At 49.5% G+C, this 16,207-nt stretch overlaps 6 protein-coding genes across 6 annotated transcripts, besides 2 other annotated features; 2 read left to right on the top strand and 4 right to left on the bottom strand.

The window, feature by feature from the left end:
* Nucleotides 1-9,549: part of a sequence feature (contig 1.77 1..132523(-1)) that runs on past the window's edge.
* ANIA_10557 (DEAD/DEAH box helicase) lies at nt 1,738-4,250 on the bottom strand (the record flags this gene model as incomplete). The annotated part of the gene is made up of 3 exons (XM_050611725.1): nt 3,907-4,250; nt 3,627-3,839; nt 1,738-3,550 (listed from the first exon to the last, which is right to left on the bottom strand). Exons 2-3 carry the CDS (start codon nt 3,818-3,820, stop codon nt 1,738-1,740), a joined length of 2,007 nt encoding a protein of 668 aa, XP_050467719.1. The 5' UTR covers nt 3,821-3,839; nt 3,907-4,250.
* On the bottom strand, nt 5,042-6,294 carry ANIA_04467 (peptidylprolyl isomerase family protein cypB; the record flags this gene model as incomplete). Its single annotated transcript, XM_656979.2, has 6 exons — nt 5,042-5,553; nt 5,608-5,752; nt 5,815-5,918; nt 5,981-5,997; nt 6,052-6,129; nt 6,190-6,294. The coding sequence occupies 6 exons, from the start codon at nt 6,292-6,294 to the stop codon at nt 5,358-5,360; spliced, it is 645 nt and encodes a 214-aa protein (XP_662071.1). The 3' UTR covers nt 5,042-5,357.
* Nucleotides 6,569-7,321, top strand: ANIA_04468 (mitochondrial 37S ribosomal protein uS13m). Its single transcript, XM_050611724.1, has 4 exons — nt 6,569-6,635; nt 6,688-6,732; nt 6,814-7,080; nt 7,144-7,321. The coding sequence occupies exons 1-4, from the start codon at nt 6,633-6,635 to the stop codon at nt 7,186-7,188; spliced, it is 360 nt and encodes a 119-aa protein (XP_050467718.1). The 5' UTR covers nt 6,569-6,632; the 3' UTR covers nt 7,189-7,321.
* ANIA_04469 (protein ytm1) lies at nt 7,426-8,974 on the bottom strand (the record flags this gene model as incomplete). The annotated part of the gene is made up of 2 exons (XM_656981.2): nt 8,821-8,974; nt 7,426-8,759 (listed from the first exon to the last, which is right to left on the bottom strand). The coding sequence occupies exons 1-2, from the start codon at nt 8,942-8,944 to the stop codon at nt 7,426-7,428; spliced, it is 1,458 nt and encodes a 485-aa protein (XP_662073.1). The 5' UTR covers nt 8,945-8,974.
* ANIA_09435 (uncharacterized protein) lies at nt 9,272-11,834 on the bottom strand (the record flags this gene model as incomplete). The annotated part of the gene is made up of 6 exons (XM_050611723.1): nt 9,272-9,337; nt 9,385-10,000; nt 10,052-10,098; nt 10,121-11,055; nt 11,110-11,596; nt 11,676-11,834. The coding sequence occupies 6 exons, from the start codon at nt 11,832-11,834 to the stop codon at nt 9,272-9,274; spliced, it is 2,310 nt and encodes a 769-aa protein (XP_050467717.1).
* Nucleotides 9,550-16,207: part of a sequence feature (contig 1.179 1..11397(1)) that runs on past the window's edge.
* On the top strand, nt 12,668-16,135 carry ANIA_09434 (putative zinc metalloprotease; the record flags this gene model as incomplete). The annotated part of the gene is made up of 3 exons (XM_050611722.1): nt 12,668-13,559; nt 13,615-15,686; nt 15,742-16,135. The coding sequence occupies 3 exons, from the start codon at nt 12,668-12,670 to the stop codon at nt 15,949-15,951; spliced, it is 3,174 nt and encodes a 1,057-aa protein (XP_050467716.1). The 3' UTR covers nt 15,952-16,135.

Genomic DNA, 16,207 nt, shown 5'->3' with positions numbered 1-16,207 from the left:
TTGAGCGGCGGAGGCGTTGATGTAAGAAGGATTGAATATTTCGTTAAAAGTTAACGTATGATGCTTTCTAGCGACGTTTTCAACCACACGTCCTGGACTAGGTCAACGGGCAGGGCAGAAATCGGAATTGCTATAAAGCGGATGGAGTAGATTAAATCGATGGACGAATGAGCGAGGAGGATAATGGCGGTAAAGGCCAATCAGGGATGAAGAAAAGGGAAAGAGAGAAAAAGATGGCGGAACGAGATGAAAGGAGATGGGTGAAAGGGGTAATGGAGAGTGAAGAAGAGCTTGGAGCGTGAGCTAGGATTGCTGCGTGAGTCGTTGGAACGCGACTCTCCTTTACTCAAAAAGTCCCGTACAGCCGCTCCAAATTCATTATGGTACATCAACGCCATGCGAATTTTACGGCTAGTACGCCGAGATACAGTAAATTTTCGTGCACGGATCCTCAGCCAATTCACAAGAGGCTTTTACTTACTCCCTGCGTATGATCTGCGCTACATACAGTACATACTACAGCATTCAAAGACAACTCGTCAAACGTCAAACTTTTTTGTAAATTGCGACTAGCTCCTTCTCGAAACCCAGTTCCATAGCAAGCCGTCTTCGGCAAATCGCGACTGACATGCAATGATAAATTACGCCATTCAACCACGAATAGTGCCAGCGAAGAAGCTCCCAGCAGCCTCCACGGATCCGAGTAATGATCAAAACATCAGAGAGATTCCGTTCAATGTCAGCCTCCACAAGACACCTGTAGATTTTGGTGGAACCAGCAGCAAGCTAACGCCAGATATAATGCAAAGAATCCCTTCTTTCTATCACCCATCCGTCATGATTTCGTATACCACTGTTTTGTAGACGTGATGTGAAGAAACCAGTACTCGGCGAAGAAGGCCCTAGGTCTTCTCGTGAAAAAGAAAATAAAATGAGAAATAAGAGAACACACGAGGCCCTGGTTCCGTAGAGGTCATCTTTTGTCCCGCAAGCCTTTCACTGCGCCAGAAATGACCCATTAGAAGTTGAACATGAGGATGACCTAGGTCAGAGAAGGAGATATGGTTTCGAAAGAAACAATAGGAACCACATTCGCGAATGAAACCAATGGCGAGAAAACGAACACTTCCCCCTTGAGAGGAAACCGAAATCGATAAAAACAACTCTATGTAAGACACGGTCGATGCAGTTGCTGTAGCACCAAGCAGAGGAAAATCATAAAATGCACTTCGCTTCACACGAAAAAGTCGGATAGCCTGCTCGGCACGCGTCATCAATCTCCATATGGCCACCTGAGAACGAAATGGGTATCTGGTAGAAGCGGTCGTAGGAGAAAGTCAACGCAGTCTATGATGTTCATGCAACGCTGGCTCGAGAACCCTCGACCACGACTTGAAACAATCGAGAGTCGAACAACGAGCCCAGACCACATCGAAGGCCATGTCTAAACAAAAAAAAAAAAAAAAAAACCGGAGGAACAACAAGCAAGATTGAAAAATGCGTGAAGTAGCAAATAACACCGCAAATTGCTCAAGGGGGATCAACGAAAAATAAAAAGAGATTCTAAATGAGTCGTCGCAGTCATGACAAAGCCGGTCCCGAGATGCACTAATGGAGTAACAACCTCCGGACTTGTTCTGATCGTATCCCGTAACCACCAGGGAGGTAAGAGACAAAAAGAAAAAAAAAAAGGAGCCAATCAGACCCAGCGGCCGCGTCAAAACCACAACCTATCGTTTACCACCAGGAAGAAGGTCCAGTAGAACCAGACGGGTTGCCATAGCCACCACCGCCGTAGCCACCTCCATAGCCGGCGCCGCCGTAAGAAGGAGCACCACCATAACCACCACCGTAGTTGCTCGCTGGAGCGCCGAAACCACTACCGCCGCCATACGAAGGAGGGCCACCCATGCCACCGCCCATGCGACGCATGTCCCGAGTGGCGTTAGCGCCGCGGCCACGACCTCCACGGCCTCCGCGACCGCCATATCCGCTGCCTTCACGCGCAATACTCTCCAGGAAAGAGGGAACTTCCTGGTGAGCCTCCTTGAGCAGGTCAATTAGATCACGGACGACACCACGGTTGCCACGGTTAAAGAAAGCAGTGGCGATACCGGTGTTACCAGCACGACCGGTACGACCAATGCGGTGGACGTAGTCGTCGATATCGGTAGGAAGATCATAGTTGATAACATGGGTGACGTTAGGAATATCAAGACCACGAGCAGCGACAGCAGTAGCAACAAGGATCGGGTAGCGACCGGAGCGGAACATTTCAAGGGCACGCTCACGCTCACGCTGAGTGCGGTCACCGTGAATGGCAGTGGCGGGGAAACGTTGGTTGATGAGGAATTCGGAAAGAGCATCAGCCATACGCTTAGTCTCAACGAAGATAAGAGTGAGGCCAGTAGTGCCGTGGGTGTGGAGAATATCCAAAAGAACAGAGCGTTTGTCGTGGTCCTCAACGTATTCCACCTTCTGGGTAATGTTCTCCGAGGTGGACCCAACACGACCGACGGACAGGAAAACGTAGTCCTTCAGGAAGTCACGGGCCAGCATCTGGATATCCCGAGGGAAGGTGGCCGAAAACATGAGAGTCTGGCGGTCGTTAACGTTGGGCATATCTTCTCCTTCCACGATACGACGAATCTGGGGCTCGAAACCCATGTCCAACATGCGGTCAGCTTCGTCAAGAATGAGGTACTTGATGTTGACTAGAGAGATACGGCCTCGCTCGATGAGGTCGACAAGACGACCGGGTGTAGCAACGAGGAGATCGCAACCGCGCTCGATCTGGCGCAGTTGAGAGCCAATATCAGCACCACCATAGACTACGCAAGGGCGCACCCATGAGCGGTAAGCAAACTTGCGGGCCTCGTCAAAAATTTGGGAAACGAGCTCACGAGTGGGAGCCAGAATGAGCGAAGTTGGGTATGCCTTGCGCTGGCGACCAAATTGGCCAGCTGCCGAAGGAGGGGGGGCGGCAGGACCGTTCTGGTAAGCCTGAGACAAGATGGGGAAGAGGAAACCACCTGTCTTTCCGGAACCAGTCTGAGCGCAAGCCATCAGATCACGGCCGTTCATGACAATAGGGATCGAGTACTTCTGGACAGGGGTGGGGGTCTGGTAGCGGGCGAGGGCAATATTAGAGATGAGGTGGTCGTCCAAAGGAGGATTGGTGAATGTGTTCACGGGCTCGGGGACATCGTGACCGGACGCCTCGACGGGGATATCATCATAGTTGGCGAAATTGATACCAGTGTTCTGCTTGGTTGGGTCGTTGGGAACACCGAAGAGTTCGCGCTCCAGACGGGGGTTCGGCGGACCAGGGATATGCTTGCCGTCGCGCCACTGGCCATCTCCGGATCCTCGGGCTGAGGCACCAGCGTAGCCGCCTCCATGACCTGGGTTTCCGTAAGCATTTGGGTTGAATAATGGACGACCGGCTTCAGTGGCAGTCCAGCCGGAGTTGGTGTTGGTGTTACCATTGGGACCACGGGGGTTGAAGTCAGGAGCATTGGCGTTAGCCCAGTTGCCGCCACGGGGGCCTCTGTATAGGTGACGGTTAGTGAGCTGACCTGGGATCTGATGAAAATAAAGGTGTAGACCGACTATCGCACACATACCTAGGACCGCCCCATGAGCCCCCTGTAGGACCAGGGGGGGGAGCAGAAGCGCCATCCCCATTGGCGTTAACCTGGCGCTGGCGGAGGTGTGGAGGAATGTAGGCAGCACGGCCTCCAGAGGGGGGACCTCCAGGCGCAGGCGCATGCTGAGAATCGTTGAGGGTAAGGCTTCCCATATTCAAGCCGTCGGCCATTTCTGCGGTATTTCACGAACTAACTCAATCCACCACGAGTAAGCTAGAAGAAGCGCGAAAGACGGGAGACCAGATAAAAGACGTACAACGTAAAAAGTTGGGAAAGTGAGCTTCTCAAAAAGTGCGTATGTGCTCTCGCTTCCGAAGGACCGAAAACAGTCGATATTTCCTCGCGGTTTTGGGCAAAAGAGAGCTGTAGAATACCAAAGCAAGGATTCCCGTAAGGCTCTATCAAGCAATAGAACACAAGAATCAGATGGCAAGTGAAAGTGTGTGAATGACAGAAACAAGGTGATCTCCTAGATCTAACCCTCTATGAAGTACAAAAGGGGCGAAAAAAAAGGAAATCAGTAAAAGAAAGGGATGATATGTAGGTCGGATGATGAAACGAAAAACACTTCTGTGGTTATTGAGTTGGAGGGGAAGAGGGTTTAAGGAGGATGAAGAGTGGAAGAAAAGAGAGCAGGAAGGTTTGTGGGAGAGGGAGAGGAGGCAAGAAAGGCTTAGTCCGCAAGACTTGCAGTGTTGCTTCACCAGCGTATTAAATTACTGTCAGTGGAACTACGCAAAAAAAAAAAAAAAAAAAAGAGAGTAATACGGTGTCACTGTTTGGGTCTTTTCTCTGCTAGAAAGTTGCCTTCGTCTTAGTCAAGCTGTTACAGCCAGTGGCTCCGATTGGGTTTTTTTCTCTTCTCACAACGAAGGCGAAAAAGACCCCAAAAATTCTTTACTCCATGCCAAAAGTTGGACTCCACAATTACAACGCTCTCGTACAGCAACGGGCTGGCCACAGCGGCTGGTCCATGGACTCTGTCTATTAGCTCCGTAACATGCTAAGATGTAGTTTAACTAACTCTGATGTTTTACAAAGTACAGAGAGAGGACTAATCCATGAATATCTCCATATCCATCTTGGTCAGTGGCCACTTAAACTAGGGAGTAGAGCATGTTACTCCATTATAGTTGTACTGCCTCTCTGGCCTATCCCCAACCTATGATGCAAGGTCATGTCTGTAACAGGGTTAGCCAAACGATAATTTGCCCGGCAGGAATAATTCTCAACATATCTACATCACAGTTTAGACCAAACCCGCCCCGGGCTTTGCCACTGATATGCAAGTCGGCGTCATGTGACCAGCTTTGCCACTGCTCCGGCCAGGTGGTATATTGGGGCGGGAGTATGGGGAAATATTACGGACGATGATCGGCTTGACGAATGTGTACGGGTTAACAGTGTACGATTTTGAATTCAATGGTGTTATTTAGACAATGTTAACTTCCTGTTTCTTCCCGCTGAAGTCCTTGACCTTCCTCTTGTTTTTCAACAGGTGTAACACCACACCTACAACCACGACCAAAATTGCGACTCTGGAAAACATAAAAGAAGAGTGGTCAAAAGTAGCTGGCAAATCTGCTACTTATCTGCTACTTTGAGTCGTATCGTAAGGTGAAGATGAAGGGCTGCTCGGCAAGGCTTTTCATAACAAAACCCATCAGCATCGGGCATTCTATGACGGAGATAGAGCGAGGCACGCCTTTAAAGCTCGTTGTGGCTACCTTTCTTGTCACCTTCGTTCGCGACGTCGGCCTCCATCTCCAATTCGCCGCTCTTGACGATCTTGACGTCCTTGAGGGGCCTGTCGTTGCGGCCCTTAGGAACGTTCTGGATCTTGTCGACAATATCGTAGCCCTCGAGAACCTCACCGAAAACGACGTGCTTGCCATCGAGCCAACTAGGCAGAGTGTCAATCCATCATTATTCATATTAGGGTGACAGTGTAACTTACGGGGTGACAGCAGTGGTGATAAAGAACTGAGAACCGTTGGTGTCTTTCCCGGCATTGGCCATGCTCAGGAGACCGGTCTTAGTATGCCTCAGCTTGAAATTCTCATCTTTGAACTTCGCACCGTAAATCGACTTTCCTCCGGTACCTTGTTGGAGATTGGTTAATGTCACACGCTAATATCTCCGCAATTCGGTGATCATAGCTTACCATCGCCCCTGGTGAAGTCACCACCCTGAATCATGAAATCCTTGATCACACGGTGGAAGTTGGACCCTTCATATCCAAAGCCCTTTTCGCCGGTAGCGAGAGCACTTGAATAAATACTGTCAGTATTGCTAAAGCCGCTGGAGTTCAAGTAACTCAAAAGCCATACCGGAAGTTCTCAGCAGTCTGTAGTTTCTCAACTCAGCATATGTAACAGTCGGAGGAGAGAGGGATACCTACCTCGGGCACAGTCTTCCCATAGAGTCCCAACACAATTCGTCCTAGACTCTCATCTCCATGCTGAATATCGAAGTACACCTACAAGATCCGTTGCGTTATTAAGCCAACACAAGCCGCCGAGCGTCAGGGCAATCTCACCTTGTTGGTGATTTTCGGTCCGCGGGGCTCAGAGGCATTAACAAGAGCCAGGCCAAGAGCCACGACTAGGAAGAAAGATAAGAAAAGGCTCTTAAGGCTCGTCATCGTCCACAGGTTTCCAACCGCGCCGAATATGGTAGGTGAGAGCTGGTTTAAAGACAAGGAGGAGTTCCGGAGCTCAATTCGCGGAGGACAGCTTGCCTTATCAATGGACAGCGGACTAATTAGCGGTAATTTACATCTCGATAACACTCTTAACTTAGCTGCATAATTGCAGCCTAAGGCCATAGATGGTCCGTGCTCAAGGCTCCAGATTGCAAATTAGGCTTAAAGATACCGGAAGAACGCTGTTGCGGGACTCAATTTCTCGCGCTACCATCCAGAGCAAAGAAGCCGCTTGACACAGACCTGGATCATTGAGACGACACGAAACAACCGCCAAAATGGTATGCCGGATATTATCATTTTATTTCCTTTCATAAACTGACCGCAAGCCAGGTCTTCATCTTAGGCGTGAACTTCCCCGAGGGCCAGCTCGTCCAGGCAAGAACCCCCGTTAATGAAGCCTCGATATGCGGCGCTTTGGTCGTCTGGCCTCAGACCTAACCAAGTTTGTCTATTTAGAAGTCTCTTCAGAAATTTTTCGGTGTCGGCCCGCAAGTCTCATCGCGCATCATGTCCCGTTTCCACATCCACCAAACATGCAAGGTCGGCGAGCTGGCCAACAAACAGGTCCTCGACCTGACGGCTGTGCTTTCAGAAATGAAGATTGAGAACGATCTCCGACGACAGGTTCTCGATGACATCAAGCGGTTAAAGGAGACTGGAACTTACCGTGGCCGGCGCCATGCGCTTGGACTGCCGGTTCGAGGACAGAGGACAAGAAACAACGTAAGTTTATCCATGCTCCTAATGCTGACCTTGAGAAGTAGTATACTAATTCAGTTGCTCTAGAACAAAATAGCCATCAGGCTTAACCGTATTGATAGACGACTTTAAATGTGAACTTCAGGGTGTGGCTCGGTTCGCTCTGGTCGCTCTGGCGGCTGGTTTAGGTTATTGTGCAAGGGCATGGCAAGGCGTTGTATGTTAGTATTATGTATTTTTCAGGATTGATACTTTTATTCCCCTAGAGATCGACGGAATGTAACGGAAAGATGTTTATCAGTTTGTAGCATGATGCCAGAGATTAAACTTTTGTTTATATGTAGACTTCAAATCTGTCTTTATGTAAACTTAACTAGAAGACAATACGCCCTCGCCGCGGTTGATTTGAATTCGCTTGTCTTCACCGGCGCTCACAATGCCCACCTCACGATCCCAGCACACGCTAAAGACTTTGACACCCTCACCTCCCACGCGCTTGCTGTTCGCCTTGCCCTCTTCCTCCAAGCTCTTCCGTGAGATAGAATATACGCTTTCACCCACGGCACCGCCTTTATCTGTTTTCGTAGCACGCAAATCCCAGATTCGACATGTACCATCGTGACTACCACTAATAAGGCCATATATGCTGTGCGGGTCCCGAGCTAACGAAACCACGGCATTTGTATGACCCCGGAGAGTCATGGCCGAAATTGTTGCTGCTGACGCACGGGGATCTATGAGAGTGATGTGACGGGCAGATGTTCCAGTGGCGAGGAGGTTGTGATCGGGCAGGTGCTGGAGCGAAAGAAGCGAGTGGGACGTTGTGCGCGTATCTACTAAAGCGGCGGTAACAAGATCCCAAGTACGCAGCGAGTGATCCCAAGACACTGAATATCCGACTGTCGAGTCTCTGGCGTCGAATATTGCATCGGACACAGGTGCAGTATGGCCAGATAGGAGGGCCAGGGGCCCGCGTTGTGAGACGCTCACGGAAGCATTTAACTTCCTCCTTTTTGAGGTTCTCGAGGCAGCTGATGGAAGTAGACTTTCAGGAGCGGCTGGAGCGTCTGATTTCTTGGTCGACCAGAAACCAACGTTGTGGTCCGCCGAAGCCGAAAGTATGCGATTTGTGGATGCATGTACGGCTAACGAGTTGATTCCTGACTTATGTCCATACAGCTCGACTTGCGGGACAATCTTCCCAGAGAAGCCATCTTCGGCCTCAGTATACTTCCATAAGCGCACTGTCCGGTCGAGACCTGCCGACGCAATTGAGCTCGGAGAGATGAATTTGGCGGCTTTGATAGAGGAAATATGCCCACCATCGGTCGGTGACGGCGAAGTTGCGATCACCTGGGAAGACATGTTCCAAACTCGAAGAAACCCGTCATAACTACCAGAGAGAATCCGCTCCTGGCCACGGGCTATAGCATCTGAACCTGCCGAAGCGGGCGAAGATGTGGAGAGTACATCGATAGAGCTTACCCAGTCGTCATGCTCAAAGGAAGCGATATGCAAAGGCGGTATTAATGCGCGAACATATTCAATCTCCAATGTAGTTTCCGCTGATATCCCATTCGCAGTAAGGTATTCATCTATCGACGTCCGGAGAAAGGATCCGTTGATAAGGAATTCGAACGGGATCGGCTTGTCATTACCCAGAAGATTATTCACCAGTGTCGAAAGTGCATATCGCTTCAAACCTGTATAATCGAGTGGATCAGTATACTGGCTGATTAGGCAAGCTGCGAACAGATGACTGACCGGTAGGAACTAAGATTGGGCCTGTGTTGTCAGGCAAGGCAATATCCTCTTGTTTACTGGTGAGCTGCACGCGCACTTGCCGCTGAGCGGCCTGCGATGAGACAGAAACTTGGCTGGTGTCCATATTCCAACCGTGAGTTCAGGGAAGATTATCTCAATGGCGACGAAGAGTTCTGCGCATCTGCGTCGGACAGAAAATCTCCGCTTTGGCGAGGAAAAAAATTACGGCGGGCGACACGGCCAATTTTGCAAAACGCGGAAGTTCCCCGCATACTGATCTAGACCAGCAAGACTCTGAGCATTAGAATTGATTCAAATGAAGCGCAATGAAAAAAAAAAAATGACAATCTATGTTTATTACTATCAGCCCCTAGACACTCTCTTAATTTCAGCGATGGCCCTCCTTCGATGGTCAGATTCTGCAAAAAGGGCCTCGATCAAATCCACAACCTCATCCGCTGAGAATTCGAGGGACAGCTCTCCCTCCAGCCACAAGAATTTGATATCGGCCAGAGAACTTTCGAGTATGTTAATCAAGTACTGAAATTTGAGCCAGTTTCGCACATAGACAGCGGTCATGGGTACCGGTTTAGCGTCATCCGAATGCTCAGGCAGAAACAAATCCTCTAAATTCGATAACTGATTGCAGAAGGAAACCAGTTTCTGGGACTGCGACTCCGATATATCGCCTAGGTCCTCAATGTCGACAATGATTTTCTCAGCTACTGTCGATACAAGAGACCCGATTGCCTGAAGTAAGGCTGAATGGGAGAGGATTGGCTGCCACTCCTTGTAAACAGTCCGTAGTCTATCCACGGTTGCGCGCACAGCGTTTTCGCAGTCCCCAAGAAAAGGTTGCTCCGAGCATTGACTGAAGCCCTGGGCACCATCTAATAAGTCAGTAACGATGGTTCGCTGTGTCTGCATCTCTTTACTATAGGCCAGTTTGCCGAACTTCTCAAGTGCTTCGATGTCGCCATCAAGTCTTGAGAGTTGATGGTTGTTGGCGACTTGACGGACTTGGTCTGCCAGGTATAAACTGTCATTGTAAAGGTACATCTGGCCAGCGTTGAGTTTGAGACCGTAAAAAGACGGCGCCACTGCCTTGAACATGGCAAGGATAAGGGTTGGGATGGCAAGGAGGCCGGCTCCGGAGGAGGATACGAGTGTGCTGGAGTGCCTACCATTGTTGTTAGTTGAGACCAGCCAGTTGGAATCGGTTGAAACATACGAAGGTTTAGATATGATCTCAAAGTCTGAGATCTGTTGGCGGATAATCTGAAATATAGAGTAAAGGCACATCGGTAATTGTGTAATACTCCCTCAATGTTATCTCCTTCGAAGTTGCGTCACCCCGATCTTCATTGGCCCTGGCAGATTCTGCTGTAGTGTTCCCCGTCTGAGGATTCTCTTCCGCGGGCTGACCTTCGTCTTCGTCGTCCTCTCCCCAACCCCAAGCATCCCCGGTTTCATCATCGTCAACCCCTGATGCATCATTAGGTTTGGTGACCTTCGGGTCATCTGTATCATCGTCCAAGCCCCAGGCGCTAACGTCTTCTTCGTCGTCATTGTTTTGAGCATTTTCTTTCTCGTCATCCCAGCCGGCGTCCCAGTCATCCGAAGTTGAGTTGTCTAATAATACCTCATCTGTTTCAGAGACTTGTCTCTTTTCGATTCTCTCTACCTGCCTCGAGTCCCCTTTACTAGCAGCAAGCACCTTACGGACCTGATCCAACGAGTCAACTCTTCGCCTAGTCAGCCATAAACGAGGGGCTTGAGTGGTCCAGGAAACCAGTTCCTCTTGACCGTGCAGACCAAGTGACTCTATCGTCTTGGTAAATTGAAGGACGTGCTCCAAGGTGGCCTCAAACTCGCCCAAATCAGCTAGCTTTGTCGGTATGGCAGTTGACAGCCAGTGAGATATTATATTGGACGAAATAGCAGGAATCAATGAGTCAGAAAGGGGTGTTATGATTGACTCAGGTAGAGACCGGCGGAGAAATTCGAGAACTTGGACAACATAGTTCAGCACATCTGAAACTGAAGCTCGAGACGGTTCAGGATCGACGGATATCAACGACTCTTCAACCTGAATTCCGTGGCTATACCCATCGTTATTGGGAAGCAATATTGGGTCCAGAAGTGCAAAAAACAAGTCCTTCTGAAATTGGTTATTCACTGAGGTAAGTTGATCCAAGCGCTCTAGAGCAGAGATAGTCTCTTCCAGTGCACCACCTGCTCATCGCTTAGTGCTCCGCCGCGCTAAACATGGGAGAGCGTATAACTCACGAGAGATAACCAGCTTTCCTTTTTCGCTGTCAAGTTCCAAGTGACGCTGCCATCGGCTGCGGAGGGACTCCACGATTTCCCGTCGCATCGTGGCGACATTTTCAGTTAATATTACCATCACATTAGTCTTCTTGAAACAGCTGTCTATGTTTATGGCATGCTCAATTTCCTCCAGCTGGTCAATCGTGGCCGTGATTTTACCATACTGATCAAGAGGCCGTATGGCGTCTAGTTGTTGACAGAGGCCCTGGACCTGCTCTAGTGTGTCCGTCACAGCCTGGTTGAACACAATTTCCCTCTCAACGAGTTCAACTTTCGCAGCCGCATCCTCAACTTTCAGCTGCAACGGCCTCGTTTTCTCGTGCTGCTTAACAATTTCCCGCGCAGTTAATCGCGATTGTTCGAGATCTGAGTGCAGCTGTTTTGCTTGTAATATCCATGCATCAATGTCGAGATCAGTGTCCTGACTTAGCGAGCTTATCTCTGCCTAATTACCGAGAGTTAGAATTCCATTGACGCGGGTGTTGGACCTGGAATCTCAGGTATGGACTCGCTGCAATGCTTACCTCTACCTCGTCTCTGGCCTGCGTAATGAGCTCCAGTTCCTTTGAAAGAGCTGAAAGCGGGAATTCAGCTGCTACGACCTGCTCCGAATCTGGATATGTGCCCTCAGAAACAAAGTCCAGGACTGCGTCACATATCTCCTCCTCCGTTGGCTGTGACATAGTGAATCGTGTCCTTCACTTTCAACCTAAACCTTCCTGGACAAGGCAACCACAACCTGCTGAGGACGAATAAATCGCTCCGTAGCTTTATAGTAGCATCCCTCGCGACTATCTCACAAAATCAGCAAGCAACTGAATGGGCTTCGTTAACCTCAGCAAGTACAGAAGTGAAGGAGACGTGGAATAGTCCGAGCCATGTGACTGCGGAGCTGCCTGACCGCCTTCGGTGAAGCAAGAGGATTTTGTGCCTATGGAGGGGTTCGCGACGCCCCGTACATATTCATTCTCGATGCCTCGGAATACTGGTCCTTAAGAGTTCATTCAGAAGTGTTTCGAAGTGACCGTATTTGAGCGTGTGAAAGTTTATCTGGGAAAGGAACGGGGTCATAGCTTCTCACCTCTCTTCCCAATTGGCTGTTCCCCTACTACACAAGCAACCGTTCGAGACAGCAAGTAAATTGCCAGTCTCTACCAAGGCCATCCTGTTGGCTCGTTTCCCCTTACGAAGCCTGATTTCGACGTTGCTTGCTCAATTCATGTGAGTTTGTGGTCTGGCAAGCACCCCGTCATCTGTCGGTTGTATACGCCTCTGTGGAGCTTATGAGGTTGGACGTATCATCCGAATATTCACTGTTCGCTCTCTTCTTTGCACCTACCCTTCAGCACTTCCAATGTTTGCTAGAGTAGTTCGAATTCCACTGCGGCGTATAGCCTTAAGGCCAAACCCTAAATTCAACTAGCTAATCATCTTCTCATCCAGATTTCCATACAAACCGCCCACGGCACCTAAAATTGCCGCTAATAATCAAGGTTCCATCGTATCACTCACCAAGATGCCTGCGACTCGGGCCAGCCACTTCAAACTGCTCCAGAAATTCAAACCAGATTATTCGCCTAGCGAGTTCGCTCAATATGAATCACAGAGGACCGGCATGACGGTGGTCGTCATAGATCAGAAAGGTCCCAAGGTGAACGGATACTTCGTCCTAGCGACAGAAATCCATGACGACTCTGGGGCCCCTCACACATTGGAACATCTGGTCTTTATGGGATCACGAAACTACAGGTATAAAGGTTTCCTTGACAAGCTTGCGACGCGGTTTTACTCAAACACCAATGCCTGGACGGCCACGGACCATACAGCGTATACATTGGACACGGCTGGCTGGGAGGCTTTCTCGCGCATGCTCCCTGTCTATTTGGAGCATGTAATTGCTCCGACTCTGACGGATGAAGGTTGCTACACGGAGGTTCACCATATCGACGGTACCGGTAATGATGCCGGTGTCGTGTACTCGGAAATGCAGGGGGTGCAGAATAATGCCGCGGAGCTCATTGACCTGGAGGCACGCCGCTTGACCTACCCTGAAGGAGTGGGATTTCGCTACGAGACAGGTGGAATGATGGAGCAGCTGCGTGTTCTTACGGCCGACAGAATCAGGGCATTTCATCGTGAAATGTATCAGCCTAAGAATTTGTGTCTAATTATCACTGGTGAAGCCGACCATGATGACTTGCTGGAAACGCTGGATCGATTCGAAGACACCATTCTTGATGTCATTCCCAGTCCGGATTCGCCCTTCAAGCGGCCTTGGGTCGATTCAAAGCAAGCTCCTCCTTTATCACAGTCAGTGGTCAAAACGGTAGAGTTTCCAGAAGAGGACGAGTCTTATGGCGAACTAGAGATTCGGTTTCTGGGTCCAGATTGCACCGACCCTGTACAAAGTAAGTCCTCGAAAGTTTTGCAATGCTCCAAGCAAGTTATCTGACAGCTCCATAGCCGGTGCGGTTAATGTTACCCTACTTTACCTGGCAGGTTCGTCTGCGTCTCTTTTGGATAATATTCTTGTCGAGAAGGAGCAGCTTGCAAGCGCTGTTTATTACGCTACAGAAGACCGTCCTAGTCTCGAGATTCGCTTCACTTTGACCAGTGTGGAGACGAAGAAGCTGGCTCAAGTTGAGAAGCGGTTCTTCGAAGTCCTAAAGGATGCTATGAACAAGGACTTGGACATGAAGTACTTGCGCGAATGCATTGATCGTCAAAGACGAACATGGAAGTTTTCCACGGAAAGTTCCGCATCATCATTTGCAGAGTATGTCATTTCGGATTTCCTCTTCGGAAAGAAAGATGGCTCGACTTTGCTAGATGTCACTTCTCTTAAGGAGTATGAAATCCTAGAAAAGTGGACGCAAGATGACTGGCGTGCGTTCATTAAAAAATGGATTTCGGATGCACCTCATGTTACCATCCTGGGCACTCCATCCTCTAAGATGTCCGAAACGCTAAAGAGATCTGAAGAAGCTCGCGTTGCGGCGCAGAAAAAACAACTGGGTGAGAATGGCTTGAAAAAGCTTGCTGAGAAGCTTGAGAGGGCAAAAGCTGAGAACGACAAGGAAATCCCGCGGGAGATGTTGGAGCAGTTCAAGATACCCGGAATTGAGTCCATCCATTTCGTGGAGACAATGACTGCGAGATCTGGAGCTGCTCTACAACTCGGGCACCAAAACAACAAAGCTCAACGAGTTGTGGATGCTGATGGATCAGATCTTCCTGTATTCATCCATTTCGAACACATTCCCAGCAGCTTTGTTCAGCTGTCGGTCCTCATCTCAGCAGAATCTGTCCCGGTGCAGCTGCGCCCACTCTTGTCTGTCTACACAGAAGCCTTCTTTAACCTCCCTGTTGAGCGCGATGGCAAGATCATAAACTTTGAGCAGGTTGTTGTCGAGTTGGAACGAGACACTGTTGGGTATAGCATTGAGGGTGCCAGAGGTCTCGGCAACTCAGAAATGCTGCGCATCTCGTTCCAAGTTGAACTTGAGCAGTACAGCACAGCGGTTGCCTGGCTGCGGGAAATCTCATGGCACACGGTCTTCGATGTTGAACGGCTCCGAACAATCACAAGCAGACTTCTTTCCGACGTCCCTGATTCTAAGCGAAGTGGCGATGACATGCTTGCGGCCGTCCATGTCATGGTTCACTATGCGGCCGAGTCTATTGTCCGCGCGCGCAGCACTCTAGTGAAAGCACGGTACCTCAAGAAAATCAAACGGCAATTGGTAAAGGATCCTACCGTAGTTGTTGCACGGATGGAAGAGATCAGAAACGCTCTTTTCCAATTCGAAAACATCCGGATCCTGGTCATCGCCGATCTTGAGAAACTGCCTAACCCAGTTTCAACGTGGAAGCCGTTTGCTGAGCGGCTAGGCGTCAGTAAACCTCTCAAACCTATCACATCCAGGAGGTCCCTGCTCAGCCCTGCAGGCAAGAAGCTAGGCGGAGAAGCGTACGTTGTCCCCATGCCGACTATTGATTCTTCCTTTGCCTACGCCACAGCACGGGGCCTTGACTCTTATGATGACCCAAAGCTTCCTGCGCTCCTTGTGGCAATTGCATATATGAATGCCGTTGAAGGACCTCTTTGGGTTGCGGTTCGCGGCAAGGGACTGGCGTATGGTACGACTTTCGCCTACAACATAGATACGGGTTTCGTCAACTTTGACGTTTACCGATCGCCCAATGCCCACAAGGCCTTCGAGTCAAGCAAGGATATTGTACAAGCACATCTTTCTGGGGAGGCCCCCTTTGACCCGTTGATGTTTGAGGGCGCAATCAGCAGCATTGTGGTCACTTTCGCAAATGAACAAGTAACCACCGCCAATGCAGCTCAGGGAAGCTTCATTCGTCAGGTTGTGCGCTCCTTGCCAAGTGATTACAAGGAGAGAATCCTCCGGGAGGTCCGTGATACCAGCGTTGAGGATGTCAAGAGAGCACTGCGCGAGATAATCCTTCCTCTTTTCTCATCTGACACGGCGAACATTGTGATTACGTGCACAACTGTGCTTCGAGAGGTATACTTGTTTTTCTTATGGGATTTGAAAATCAGATTACTGACCTTCACAATAGACGATAGAGAGTGGTCTCAAGGAATCCGGTTTCTCTCCAAAGGTCCAGCCGCTCAAGGAATTTGAGGACGACTATGGACTCAAAGTCGGAGACGGCAGCGATGCAGACGACGACGATGATGACGATGACGACGATGATGATGATGAGGAGGAAGGTGAGGAAGACGAGTCAGAATCGGAGGAGGAATCTGACAATAACGATGACGAGTGATACTATTGTAACACGGAGCGAGGCTGGATGGTACGGTCTAAGACTAAGGACTGTCGTCTGTATAGAGCAAAACTATTTCAGTAGAGGTGCACGTCTAGACGAGCTCATCTGGAGTGACTGTGATTTCCACCAGTTTGTCAGATATAGTCGTCAGTTTATAAACCCACGTCGCCGGCCAATCGGTTCTCATGGCATACACATTGCTGACACGAAACATAAAACTGGTATAAGTAGCAATCTTCATCGTGTGTGGTTT

The sequence above is a fragment of the Aspergillus nidulans genome, chromosome III, assembly GCF_000011425.1.
Source record: "Aspergillus nidulans FGSC A4 chromosome III".
NCBI lineage: Eukaryota > Fungi > Ascomycota > Eurotiomycetes > Eurotiales > Aspergillaceae > Aspergillus > Aspergillus nidulans.
This window is presented reverse-complemented; position numbering and strand designations above follow the sequence as displayed.